A 13,766-nucleotide genomic window follows, 5' to 3' on the forward strand; every position below is an offset into this window, starting at 1 on the left:
CAGAGTTTTGTCTTTGCTCACTGAAGTCTACTGTTAGAAACATACTTGTATTTTAACAGTAAATATTGCATACATCTTAAGAGACACACTGTCCTAAATTCCAAGTGATGACAAATGTATACAGAGTGAAAAAAGAAACACATACTCTGAGAAAAATCAAAACATAAATAAAACATTGATGGATATAATATTACTGGGTTAAACGCACATCATTTTGGAATTTCATGTGGGAGAAGAACCCATGCAGCTCCAGACACAATACAGAAATTTCACAGCTGTTTTAAGTGCACTGAATTCTATCTTCACGCTAAACATATGTAATTAAAAAAAGACAGTATTTATAGCACTGGCACTAATTGTTCATAAAAGGTTGTTAGAAAACCAAAATTTGTATTAGATTTTTTAAGGTGACTGTTCTGGTCCTGGTTATATTTTCTGTTAAAAAATGTGGTATCGTACATAATGGTTTAAAGTTCAGATGCTGTTTTTTATAGGCAGAGATAGGCATGGTATGACTAATTATATAACGGAAAAACACAAAAGGCCAAGCACCAGAAACCTCTGCAGCTGTAAAAAATGAAAAACAGAATACATGCACAGCTGCTGAGTGTAGGCTCCAGAATCCACGATGAGCTTGAAAAATACCAAGGAACAAATCTTATAATGGCTTCAGCTGATAATATTAGATCATGTGCAGCTGTATGTGTGGCCACAGTCACTATATTTTTAGCAGGGTATTAAATGTACAAGTAATACCCGCTGAGAAGAACAAGTCTGCCACTTCATGGCAGCATATCAAGCCGCTGTGGAGCTCGGACTGAGAAAACAGAACGGCCGCCATTATTTTATGCTTGCTAAACATAGTTTCTGCTGTTTAGCGAGTGTAAAGTAAAATAAAAAAAAAATGTGTGTATGCGTTTGTGTGTGAAAGTGCATGTGTGTGTGTTAGTGAGAGAGGGATGGTTGAGCTATGATTTTACACTCACTAAGCAGCGCTTTTGCTGTTTAGCGAGTGCAATATAAAACAAAAGTGTGTGTATGTGTCAGTGTATGCCTGTATGAATGTGAGTGAGAGATATGGTTAAGTTACTATTTTACACTGGCTAAGCAGCACTTTTGCTGTTTATGCCTGTATGAATGTGAGTGAGAGATATGGTTAAGTTACTATTTTACACTGGCTAAGCAGCACTTTTGCTGTTTAGCGAGTGTAAAATAAAAAGCGCGCGCACGTGTGTGTGTGTGTGTGTGTGTGTGTGTGTGTGTGTGTGTGTGTGTGTGTGTGTGTGATAAAAGAGAGATGGAGAGAGTGTGAGAGTGATCAAATGATCCCTTGTAGTAGTAATAGTGTGTGTGTGTGGGTGTGTGTGTGTTTGAGAGAGAGAGAGAGAGCATGAAGAGAGAATAATCCCTGGCAGCAGCAAAAGTTTTAAGTACCTCTTGACCTCTTACATACCTGTCAACCTTTTAGCATAAGAAATCTGAACTAAGTCTAACATAATTGGGGGGGGGGGGTTACTAATAAACAGGAACACATTTTAAATATTGCTCTTATAAACTTTTAAACTTGCTAGAAGAACAGGATTTATGTTGTTAGCATGTATTTTCTGAAGGGTATGAAATCTGAAACTCAAATGCATGTCATTATCTGAAGGAAATAAAACTCTGAAACTCAAATGTATGTAATTATTTAGTAACTTCTGTTTTCAATGTCTGGCAATAAACCAAAGATTTTAGGAGTTAGGGATTTTTGGTACTTTTCCATTATCGGGGCAACACTTTTAATGTGCGCGGTTATAATGCATAATTTTACATGCTAAGTGCCTTCTGCACTTAAAGTTGTATGTCTGTATTATGTTGTTCTTTTTCTTCTATTTCTTTTCATCAGACCACTGTTAGTGACTGAAAAAAAGTCTTTAGACCTGTGACTGTCCAGTCATCCAGTTAACAAATAGGATAGATAAGTAAGGGTGCAACTCCCCCTTCCCAAAAAAATACAAAACACTTTAAAAGGTTCCGCACCTGACATTTTCGTCTGATTAAACCTTCGCTTAGTTTTAACTCCTCAAGATGTACAGGACATGTAAACAAAATATTCATGTAACTTCTTTAAGTGTGGCCCTTGCAGTTTGAGCAGATGGATATACCTTTAATACAGTAAGTGCATTCTGGTGAGATAACTATAGTTTTTAAGACTTCTGTCCTGGATATTGGTGGCAGATTATCATGTGGTAGCTAGGCTTTCTAGTGGCTGCCTAACTTCCTCAAGGTAAGCATTTGTTTCCCCCTAATTTAATTAAAAGTGCAGAACATCCATGTGTGTGTGTGCTTTGGATGAGCAAAATAAGATGAAAAGATAGGAAGAGACTGAGTTAGACAGATGCTGAGAAGGATGGAGTTGTGAAATTGTTCATGTAGTAAGTGTCGCTTTCTTACTGTAATAAAAAGGAGGAAAGCTGTGAATCTAAGTTGAAATATTGGAAAAATACATTCATTGTTTGTTTCTTGTGCTCAGAATCCTGTGTCTTGTCATGTCTTTTGTGTCTTTTGCCAACCATGTGTGTGTAAAAATCAGATGTGACATCTCCTTTTTGAAATATTATCCACAAAAACATTGTAACATATCCTATTTCTTCCAAAATCAGCAATTATTGATGGAACCTGTGTTTTGCTGTTAGAAGGCATTAATAGGAGGAGATTATCATGAGCTGCATCACTATTCTCTATTTTTATTATGTAAAAAAAACAAAAAATTCTCCCTAATTTAACCAATAAAAAATAGGTACAGTAATCACAATTATCTGGCAGCTGTGATCGGAATCCTCGCACAGTTGTTAGCCCTGAAGCACTTTCAGTTTGGAATCATGAAAAAGATGTTAGCTCTGAAGCATTTTTTTAAAGCGGCAGCTACTGCTTTGAAAGGGTTGCCCTGACAACGTAAATAACCATGTTATCAAGTACAAAAAAATGCACTGGAGTTAAACAAGTGATGGTGCTTCTCGTTGTCATGTACGTAATACTTAAATAAGAAATTAAACTAAAATTGCATCACAACTACCTGAAAAGTAAAAGAAAGATAGCAGATAACATTTTAAATATTAGGAAGTGAATCCAGACTTTAATTAAATATCTTCTACAATACATATGGATCAAAACACAATAAGTAACATTTAGGCAGGAGGCATAAAAGTTGAAATGTCTTTCAACATACATGAAAATAGGGAATTCTTAGGATCGGCACGTCTCCACATAAATTTTACCAAATAAGAGTCTAGATGATGTCTAGTACAGCAGTGAGGAAAGGGATGCGTGACCCCTCAAACCAGTTTTGACTTTGCAAACCCTTTTTCTCAAAGCGTCCACATTGTGTACAACGCCATTTGGGTGCTTCCTTACTACTGACATATAGCTTCATAATGTGTCTGTTTGAACAAAATCTTTCATTATGGAGTATTCCTTTCAACTGTAAAAATTGAATTGCCTAGTCTTCATCCTTTTACAATTGCCAGATAGTATAATCCATGATACGCGGGAAGTAACAAGTGTAAATTTGACAGGATTGACTCTATCTGTGAAAGACACATCATCAGCTGATAATGACTGAATTCCAAGCGCGTGGCAAATATTATAGGTAAAACAATTTTTACTTAAACTACTATTCCCCATTCATTTCCATCAAGGAACTGAAAACATTTTTAAATGTACAAGTTAGAATGGGAAATAAGGATGTGTATAAATGCAGTATTACACTGTCTTTATAGGTGTTCACTTAGTAAATATTACTTGTCCTTAATTGTCTTGAAGACAAGGTTGTTACCATTGTCAAGGCAACACTTCAAACCATGTAGCTGAAGCTAGGAATTCTCGCACAGGTGTTATTTTCCCTATGTCTCTTGTCCAACCAGATCTCAGTAGGATTCAGGTGTCACTCTCTGGCCTTGTTCAAGAGGAATCTTGACCAATGGATGGGAGATTGCAGATATACCCCAGGGATTACTTCAGTGTCACTGCTTGACAGAGGCACAGCAAAATGATAGGCATAGTTTTTATTCAAAATGCCCTTGGGCAGATAGCCTAGTATGAACCTATGAACCTATATATGCTAATAAAAGTTATGTAAGCAAAACCATAATGACATACCATGCAATTTAAAAATGTAGGCAAGCTTTGAAAATGATAAGTGAGAACTCAGTCCTACCTAGTGTTTATCCATACCTATAATAATGACATAATATTAGCATGGAAGATTTGGTTTGTTGGCAACATTTACTGTATTGGGGGGTTGATATTAAATGCATCACTTATCTGTGCTGTTTTTATATTTTAAAAGCATTTGTAACATGGAGCAGCACCCACTTAATTCTCCGTAATGTAAGCCTTTTTAATGAGCGTTTTTAAAGATGGAGTATGTGGTTTGTGGGCAACAGTTACTGTTGGGGTGATTAATAGGAGCTGGATATCATTTAGAGTTTTTTATTTATGCAAAGCTACTTGCTTCTGTGCTTTTTTATTTTATCTCTCTGTAATGTAAAGGAGACTTAAAAGCAGTTGCTGGCAGTTGGAATTCTCGCACAGCTGTTAGCTCTGAAGCGGTTCTTTTTTTTAAATGTGTATGAAAGTATTATTAATGTGCAGTACTGTTTCTTTGATTTAACAAACTAAAAAGATACAATTTCTCCCAGTTTATTCCCTGGGATGATTTAGTTTACAGTACATAAGACTAACACATAAAATAAGCATCTGTGTGATGATTTCAACCACCAGCTACCGCATTTAAAATGTTGCCCCAATAATGGAAAAAGACAGGATTTTTTTGTGATATTTGCTGTTTTGAGAGCTTCTGAAATTATTCTGTTATTTATACTTTAGTAGCCGTGTTTTGCTGACTTGATTGGTCTTACATGGGCTTTCATTTTCAGCATCTGTTTGGAAAGTATGGGTGAGTGTGTTTGTCTTAGAGATTTATTTTGTAGCGCACTATGATAACAGATCTCAAAAAGGCTTTTTTAGTATTTTTATTGATTAAGCAAACAGTTTATAATAAAGTACAAATACATATACAGCCTGAAAATTATCCATAATTCTTAACAGCCTCTAATAATCAAACATGAAAACAAAGCAGGTTACCATGTGTGTGTTTACTTTTAAGTAATGTTCATTTTCTGAAGATTAATTCAAACATTTTTGAATATACGTCTCAATTACATTTTTTTTTTAGTGGAGATTATAGTACATTACCCAAAAATCTGTTTAATTACTGTGAGATTTCAGGTTAATATTTAATGTTAAATGTTTGATCTTATTTTTATGTTTTCTAATTGTTAAATAAAGTTATATAGTTAGCGTTCTTAAAAGTTGAAGAAATTAAAGGAAACTGAAGAGTATTTCCTCCTCAGTTTCCATTTTCTTGTTATGACCTTTCTTGCAATAGGTAAAATACACCACAGAAGTTTTCTTCCATCAATCACTTAGTGAGTTGCAGTCAAATATAATTTGTTTCCTGTCTATCTTGATTCCTAAATTACATTTCCAGCAGATTATGTTTTATATTTTTTTGTTAATCCATCTATAGTGTAAAAAGCTATTTTAAACATTTCTCTGTAAACATCTGCTAATATTCTGCTTGACTAGTTCTCCCCACTGACCTAAAATACAACTTTTTAACATTTTTGGTCAGATTGTGGTCCTCATTATGAAAAATAAGTAAATATTTCTCATTTATGTTTTCCTTATATTCAAATAAAATTCTATATAGGTCAGATAATACTGAAGCTTTAGATTTTATGTTTGAATATAATCTCCCTTGTATATTCAAGAAGTTTAGGTATAACTGTGCTTGGTATGTCTCCTACTATGGGAAATGCTTCTTTTGTGCGTTTTCCAACAATTATTCCTTTAACACCAGATGAGTAATACCTTCTCTCCTTCCAATGGGATGAGTATAGCACAGAAGATGATGGCACTGGAATAGTTAGAGGTGATATGGACACTTGTTATTATCGTCTTCAGCATCACCATTTGTCTGCTCAGGAAGGTTGGTTTGAAAACAGTAACATACATTTATATAGAGAACTGAATGCTGACATGGAATGACTGCATTAAACACATGACAATCGCTATTAACAGGTGAACCTTCCACATATGCACAGAATGACAATGAAAGCAATATGCATGGTAAGTGTATTCATACCTTCTTACTAAGCATACAGTAGTGTATGGTATTTCTTTGTTAGTAATGTTTTCAAATAATTTTACAGCATCAGCAGCCAAAACATACAGTTCCACTATACCAATAAATTTGGAGTATATCAGCAGAATGGCTGGTGAAGATGATGGTGATGATGGCATAGTTATATTTATGAGGCAGCCTGAGAAAAGTGGCACAGAGTCCAGAAATTTAACTGCAGGATCTCATACCCACAACATGTTAGTAACTTTACAGGAAGTGACCGTGCATCACAAAGTCAAGCACTTGCTGCCATTACACTCATACTTGTACAGAGAGAAACCCATGCATCAGTATATTTATGTGTGGAGATACTGGTGAAGCTACACCAGTATCCCCACACACACCGACAAACAATTTCAGGATGATGGTATTCAGAGGTAGCATTGTCAACAGAAACACTTTCAAAATGATGGCATTCAGAGGTAGCATTCTCCGCAGTGACACCTTTACAAAGTAAAACCTTGTGCAAGAAGTTTTCACAGCTACTCCAGGAAACATGTAAAGCATTGGCTCCCCAGCAGCAAATGTGCCATGAAATTGTTAGACCCCAGAGGACTGGCACAGGCAGCCAGCTGAAAATGGTCAGAGTCCTCCAGGGTGTAGGTGAGGATTTCCAGTACTCATTGAAATGGCAGAGAATAAGAATCATGCCATGGTTACACTGATACATAACATGGTGGCACACCTTATAACTGCCTCATTCAAACACTAGCTAGGACTAACCAGACTCAAGCAGGAGAACTGAAGAGGACAGGGTACTGTCCAGACACGTGGGGGCAGATCACATGAGACTACAAGTGCTTCTCAAGAAAGTACTGTAATTTTTTGTAGGAACAAACACAGCAGATTTCATTCAGGCCATGCCAGCTTTCATTTACACCTAGCAAAACCTCTCATTGAAGGTCCTGGAACCACAGCACTGTCAGATCAGTGTCTGCAGGATCATCTGCATCAGATAAGTAGGTCACGACATTGGCCCAACTCACCATCTAGCTGTCAAGACAGCTGCTTTTCAAAGTCACTTGCACCATCACTGCTTGACCTACTGTGATTCGAGAGTAACATTTCTGCTACTTACAGTTTAACCTTCACAAACAAAGGTCACTGTTTAATGTAAAGGGGAATTAAGGTGTTTAAAACAAAGGAGGGTGATGTAGGGCACTTTGTATAAACGTCATTCTTATAACTGTACTGCTTAAAACCTCATGAAACTGGAAAATGAAGTAAGCTGTTGTGTAACACCTCAAAAGAAACGATAGTTACATAAACATTTTTTCTACGACATTTCTGCAGAATTACTTTCATTTTTCTCTGAAATACAACACGGTTGTTTAAATGATGATTTGACAGCGTATGTTTACTTCCTGTAGACAGAAAGTATTAATAAATACATATAAGTGAGATTATTTTGTAAGAAATAGGTACATTGTTTTAAAAATCAACAAGTTTCTAGGTCATGCAAGTGTTTACGGTACTATTGAACATTTTATAGAGTTCACTTATTGAAGTAAAATAAAATAAGCTGACCAGGAATTGTTTTCTGTTGCAGCAACACTCTTAGTGTGATTTTTTGTTGGATTTAGGGCACTGAATGCATTCTTCAAAAGCCAGGCATGTGAGCGCTGTGGCTTATTTTACATATAGAGATTATTCTCTTGGGGAAAAAAAAGGTTCACAAAGGCAACACCTTTTCATTCTTTCTTTTCTTTGCAGGTGCATTCCTCTGTGAACAACAGGTATATAACTCTGTTTCACACAGAGTAACGAGAAGAGTTCAGAGTTCAGTTTCTAGCTTTAAGGCAAGATGAAGATAACACATTTCCTTTTCTGCATGTACGTACTTCATCACACCACCTGCCAGCAAGGGAGACTACGTTTCTCCCAGTACCTAGACAGGAATGGAGATGTCCTTCTAAGCTGGGATTTGAACAGTAGTACAGATGAAATCACCATAGAACTGGTAGTCAACACCACTGGGTGGATTGGATTTGGCCTGAGCAAGAATGGAGCGATGAATGGGGCTGATATTGTAATTGGAGGAGTTAAGAACAATTCTACATATTTCTCAGTAAGTTGTGCATTCATATTGATTTTTTTTTGCTATTCTGATTGCAATTAAAACCATAATAATTTTCTAAAAAAGCATATTTTAGAACTGAAATAATTTATAATATGTTTCATAGTGAAGGAAACATGACAAGTAGGTTTACAACATCTGGGTTCATGTTTTTGTGTGCAAACATTTATATAAATCCACATGATTTTATCAACTGGATTATTGGCTGCAGTCCTTTTATGGATTAGATTTCTGAAAATAATACTTTGCCTTTCAGTGTAGTCACAATGTGTTGGCATTTGTGCAGCCTTCAGGGTAATGTATTGCTGTTTTCCTTTACTGCATTGATGTTTTACAATGGTGAAGGGGAAATAGTGTTGAAGTAAAATATAGTTACAGTATATTGTAATGCCCTAATGTTGATCTCAGTAGTGTGATACAAAATCTTCTTGAGTGTGATGTCCTGTTGTCCTGCAGTTTTCAGCATTATAATACTACAGTATTATTCGAGCAGTAACTGTGACCTGCTGCTGTACCCTGACTTTGTGATACCCAGATGGTGTTCATATCAGTGGGAAACATTCCGTACTAACCATTTCCATCCTTGCTTAAACTCCACTCTGTACTCAAACCTTGTGTCAGGGATCAACAGTTCAGTAGAACAGACAAGAGAATGCAGTAGTTGTCCAGATTCATACCAGGGTTCACGGATATGCCAAAATCACTAGAGTAGTGGAAGGGTATATATAGACTCAGGCAGATATTCAAAACGACACAGAATCAACAGGCGGTGTTCATGCAGCAACTTCTTTCTTTAGAAAAGATAAACAGTATTTTATTTCTTGTAAGTCCCATTACACCTTGTAAGTAACTAACTGAAATTTGCAGAACATACGCCTGGATATATCTTCATCTGTTCTTATCAGTAGTGTAGATTACCAAAAGGAAGTGACTAGATGTCACTACAAAGTGAAAAGAAGTGTCTTTTGTGTGTGTGTGTGTGTGTGTGTGTGTGTGTGTGTGTGTGTGTGTGTGTGTGTGTGTGCGTGTGTGTGTGTGTGTTCATTTACATTACACATACTTAAGTGCATATATCTTGATATATACACAAATGCATGCACACACATATGCACACATAGATATGTACGTAGGGGCTATATGGTTTAATTTATATAGACTAACTCAGTGGGCAGACAACCACCATAAAAAGGCAATCAGCTATGGAAAACAAAACCCATCCCTGCACACATGTTGACAAAAGCAGGTGTTGATGAAAACTGAAACTCCACTTGTCGACATTAACTTCTGGCCAGTAGATAAACTGATAGCTTAACCTTTTTACTCAATGCTGACTTTATACACATTCTGGTACAATGCTTGCGGTACTTCTGCCAGTGCATCCATTAGGTCTATCTGCAGTCTCCTCTATATTCATGCATGAACAAGAGCCTGAGATACTTAAAGTCTTCCAGCTGAAGTACCTGCTGCATCTTTTGGCTGTGAGAATGACTCTGAGTTTAGAGGTACAGGTTTTCATACAAGTCATGCCACGCTAAGTATTGAGTCACTCCACTGTGTGCTGCAGGTCATATGTTACTTGAGGCAAGAAGGGCAACATTATCTTTAAGCAACCAAGATGCCACCCTTACACATGGCTGCCATTAAGGGTAGATGAACACAGTGACCTATTATGGCAGTGTGCTTCTGGAGTGCCTTTTCAGGTAATCATTTATTTATTTTACACCAGCTCAGCATTGGGTGGAGCATACCTCTCAAGTGCTCCTGCGGGAGTTCAGAGGGATTCTCTTGCCATTATTATGTTTGAGTTTATTGGAGACTAAGATATATCTGAGAGTCAGAAATTGTTAGTGCATTCCATGCAGAAATCTGCGTGATAAATAAATATAACGAAAAGTCAGTTAAAAATGGATCTACTTCATGTGACTGAAAACTCAAAATACTGAAATTCATTTTACTGAGTTCACAATACCTAATTTTCAAAATATTGAAAACTCCTTTGACTGAGTCTCATTACTTCCACGGTGGTGCACAGGTGGCGTTGTTGCCTCACAGTAAGAGGTTCTCCCGTTCGATTCTCGGCTTGGGTTGGGAGTGCCTTCTGTGTGGAGTCTGCATGTCCTCCCTGCGGTCGAGTGGGCGTTGGAAAGACATGTGTTGAATGGGCGTGCCTTCGTTAAAGGCTGGGTGTCAGGTTGGCAACTCGACACCATAAAAACCAACTGACAATCATTAGCAGTCCAGAGTTCCGCTGTGGTGACCCCTAACCGGGAAAAGCCGAAAGACAAACAACAACCTTTGACTGAGTCTTATTATACTGAAAGCTTACAATGCTAAATTTCAAAATACTTAGAATTAACAAAGCAGTGTGTAACCCTCCATGTCTTCAGAGCAGTACTTACAATTAACAAGGCAGCATGTAACCCTCCATGTGGAAGGAACAGTACTATATATGCCTATATTAAATATACATGCCTCCCTCCCCTTATTAAAAGTAAGTGACTTAAAAACAAAATCAGAGTATCAGGCAGTGCCCATTTCTGCCCCGCTCTGTGGGTGCCATCTTTGTTTCACTTTTTGATAAAGTACATTCATAATCACTAGTTGCTAGGTGCTTCTTAGTATACCTTCAAATTGCCTATGCCTGCCATTTAAGCATTGGCACTACTGTGTGTAAAATTATGCTCTATTTCAATAACATTATTACGTCAAGTAGAAAAAGAAGTTTGCCTGACTTTCTGATTCAGTAATTTTATCAAGTGCACACTGACAAGCAAGGATCCTTTCCCACAAGACAAAAGTATCCAACCTCACCAATATCAGTCTGGGCATCTTATCACAGAGCCCCTGTGCAAAGAAAAGTCTGTGCACTGTCTGAACCTGGAGTTGTTCTTTTGAAATTCTGGTCAATTCAGGCATTTTATACAGAATGAAAGTTTTACAGTTCTTGCCTTCATGGAACTCCAACATTGCTTGTAATTTATATGCTTTTCCTTTTCCCTCTGACCTCCATTTTAGCTAATCTGATTTCCAGTATTTCGAGCAAAGTTTCCATTGCTGCCAATCTCTGCTAGTATGTTTGAGCTCCATGTCAGTCTTAGAGAATATCAGAAACAGTTCGAATGTCTTTGGTAATGCCATTTATATTTGAGCAGGATAAAGCAGGTTAGAAAAAATTAACTTATATCTGCAATAGTGATTCAGCAATTTCTCCGAAGTTCTGTTTCTCAGACTTTTGCATGATAGCAAGTTTATGTCAGCTAAGTTTGAGGCTAGTTGTTATTGCATACTCTGCTGTAGCAGTACAGCTTGGATAAGACTTGATACAGGTGCAGTTACAGAAAATTACTATTGTGTTGTCAGTTTGGTAAAAGTGTAGTCCTTCATTCCAGTGCGCTACCTATAACTCTGTACTATTTGTTGTTCCATTTGTGGGTCATCCATAGCGTTGACAATAGTTCAGAAGGTGAGGCTGTTTCTGAAGTAGTGATGTAAAGCAAACTTTGGCCCTAGAAAGGATCTTTGGACTGAAACACTGAACTGTAGCTGCATTTCTGTGGCTATAAAGATTTGTTTTTTCTGTTTTTTTTTTCCCTAATAAGTTTTATTTTTATAGTGCCTTCACACATATTACAAAGAGTATATGTGAAGACAGAAAGTTTTATCAGGAGAACATGTCTGAAATGTTTAAAAAACCCTCTTCCAAAGCCACAAGACTCACTTTGTCCAGACCCCCTTTCACAAAACAGACCATGCCATTTAGGATAAGACGACCATTTATTAGCAATAGCATATGATTAACAATAACAAGTGATGCAGTCCATAATGCTCAAATGTCATGAATTCCAACAAAACAAATACAATAGGCAGCATTACCCACTCACCTTCTTCCAATTATTACTGAAAAGCAGAGTTAAATAATCTGCTCACTTACACCCAACTTCTGTTAGAAGTGGCGTGTTACTGCTCACTTCTATGTCAAACCACGCAGTTCCATCCCAAACCAACTAACAAGAAGGGGGAACAGAAGAGGAGTTCATCACAGTCCCTCTTCTCTGCCAACCAGCTTGCCAGCAGGCTGTTCCCCCTTCACAGAGACCATAATGACCCCATCTTCCCTGAATCAAATTGGATCTCTGTCATCAAAATCCATATGATCGATAGCATGCAACCCTCAGTTGTCCAAGTACCCTTGCAAGACAGTTGACAAAACAGCAAGCCTGCTCAATACCCATAAACTTGACAGCATGCCTACAAACTTTGCATTGTGCTATTTCTGACTAAGCTATAATCATAGCGAGAAAGATACTTCTAAGACTTATCAAATCCCCCACCATCATAGCTACCAACTGCCACTTTGGGACTTTCCTCAAATCATTATCTGCTCAATTGAATGACCAAAACATGTGGTAGCCCAGTGCCAAATTGCATGTCTTCAGTCTTGTCCATGAGTTGATGCCACATTAAAACCTCTAAAATCTTGGCAATTGACCATCCACCTGTAATGTCATAAACCCTGCATCATAAAAGCTGCATCCACTCTAATCACTGCTTGCTTCGCCACCCAATACACAAAGGAATGGGCCAAAATGACAACAACCCCTCCTTTAAAAAAACATTATTAATAACCATACATAACCCCCCATTTCATCTAATATAAGACAAAAATGCTGTCGATGACAAATGCCCCACCATCTTTATCACCTCCAATGACCTCTCTTCTCTTGCCAGATCAAACTCACTTCCCATTCAAAATAAATGCTAGAAAATATCTGTCACTTTAGAAAGTCAAACATTGAAAGGGCTTCCACATTAGCAATATAAACTGATCAGCTTTTAATACCTTCTCATTTCACATACAAAAAACTAACTCTTGAGGCCTAATTCTATGCGACAGCTGCAGTTTCTTACCCCAGGTGCCCAGACAAAGGAATTCTTCCATGCATGCATGCAGCACAACCTGAGTAAGACTACCTAGCTGATCAGTCTTGGATCGTTGTAACCACATCACTACTGTAGAAGAAAAAAATAAGCATATCCTTCCACAACATACCCAATAGCTCATGCACTCTAACAGCTCTTCTGTTCATCCCCTCATCAAAATAGCCCAAAGCAGGTAATCAACTGTATTTCCCATAATGATTGCAGTCCTGACAGCAACACCCTAAGGGCTTTCTCGTGCTTCATCATAACCTCACATCACTCTTCCTTCCAAGAACCTGCTCCCATCTTTTCAGCATCTGCACTATTGGCCATGATTTGATTATGTCTTCGAGCCTCACTACCCAAGAAAACATGCTAAGAGCTGCTAACTTTACCGTAACTGATTTCACCGCCTATCTGTCCAACCATACGGCAGCCACATAATACAACAATGATTTCAAGGACCATACTCTGTCATCCTCCGGCTCCCCACTACAAATTCACCAAAGGTAGCCAGCACCATGTAATAAGCCTTCCTTGTTG

The 13,766-nt window shown here is 37.5% G+C and overlaps 1 protein-coding gene across 1 annotated transcript in view; it reads left to right on the top strand.

Annotated features, from left to right (window-relative positions):
• Nucleotides 1-7,989: 7,989 nt before the first annotated feature.
• LOC122808238 (putative DBH-like monooxygenase protein 2) overlaps nt 7,990-13,766 on the top strand; it is a 340,431-nt gene continuing 334,654 nt past the window's right edge. The window contains exon 1 of the mRNA XM_044079200.1: nt 7,990-8,294. Coding sequence (XP_043935135.1) covers nt 8,031-8,294 — 264 coding nt within the window. The 5' untranslated portion in view covers nt 7,990-8,030. The remainder of the gene's footprint in view (nt 8,295-13,766) is intronic.

Source organism: Protopterus annectens, chromosome 8.part0 (genome assembly GCF_019279795.1).
Source record: "Protopterus annectens isolate FY-2018-M chromosome 8.part0, PAN1.0, whole genome shotgun sequence".
Classification (NCBI taxonomy): Eukaryota; Metazoa; Chordata; order Ceratodontiformes; family Protopteridae; genus Protopterus; species Protopterus annectens.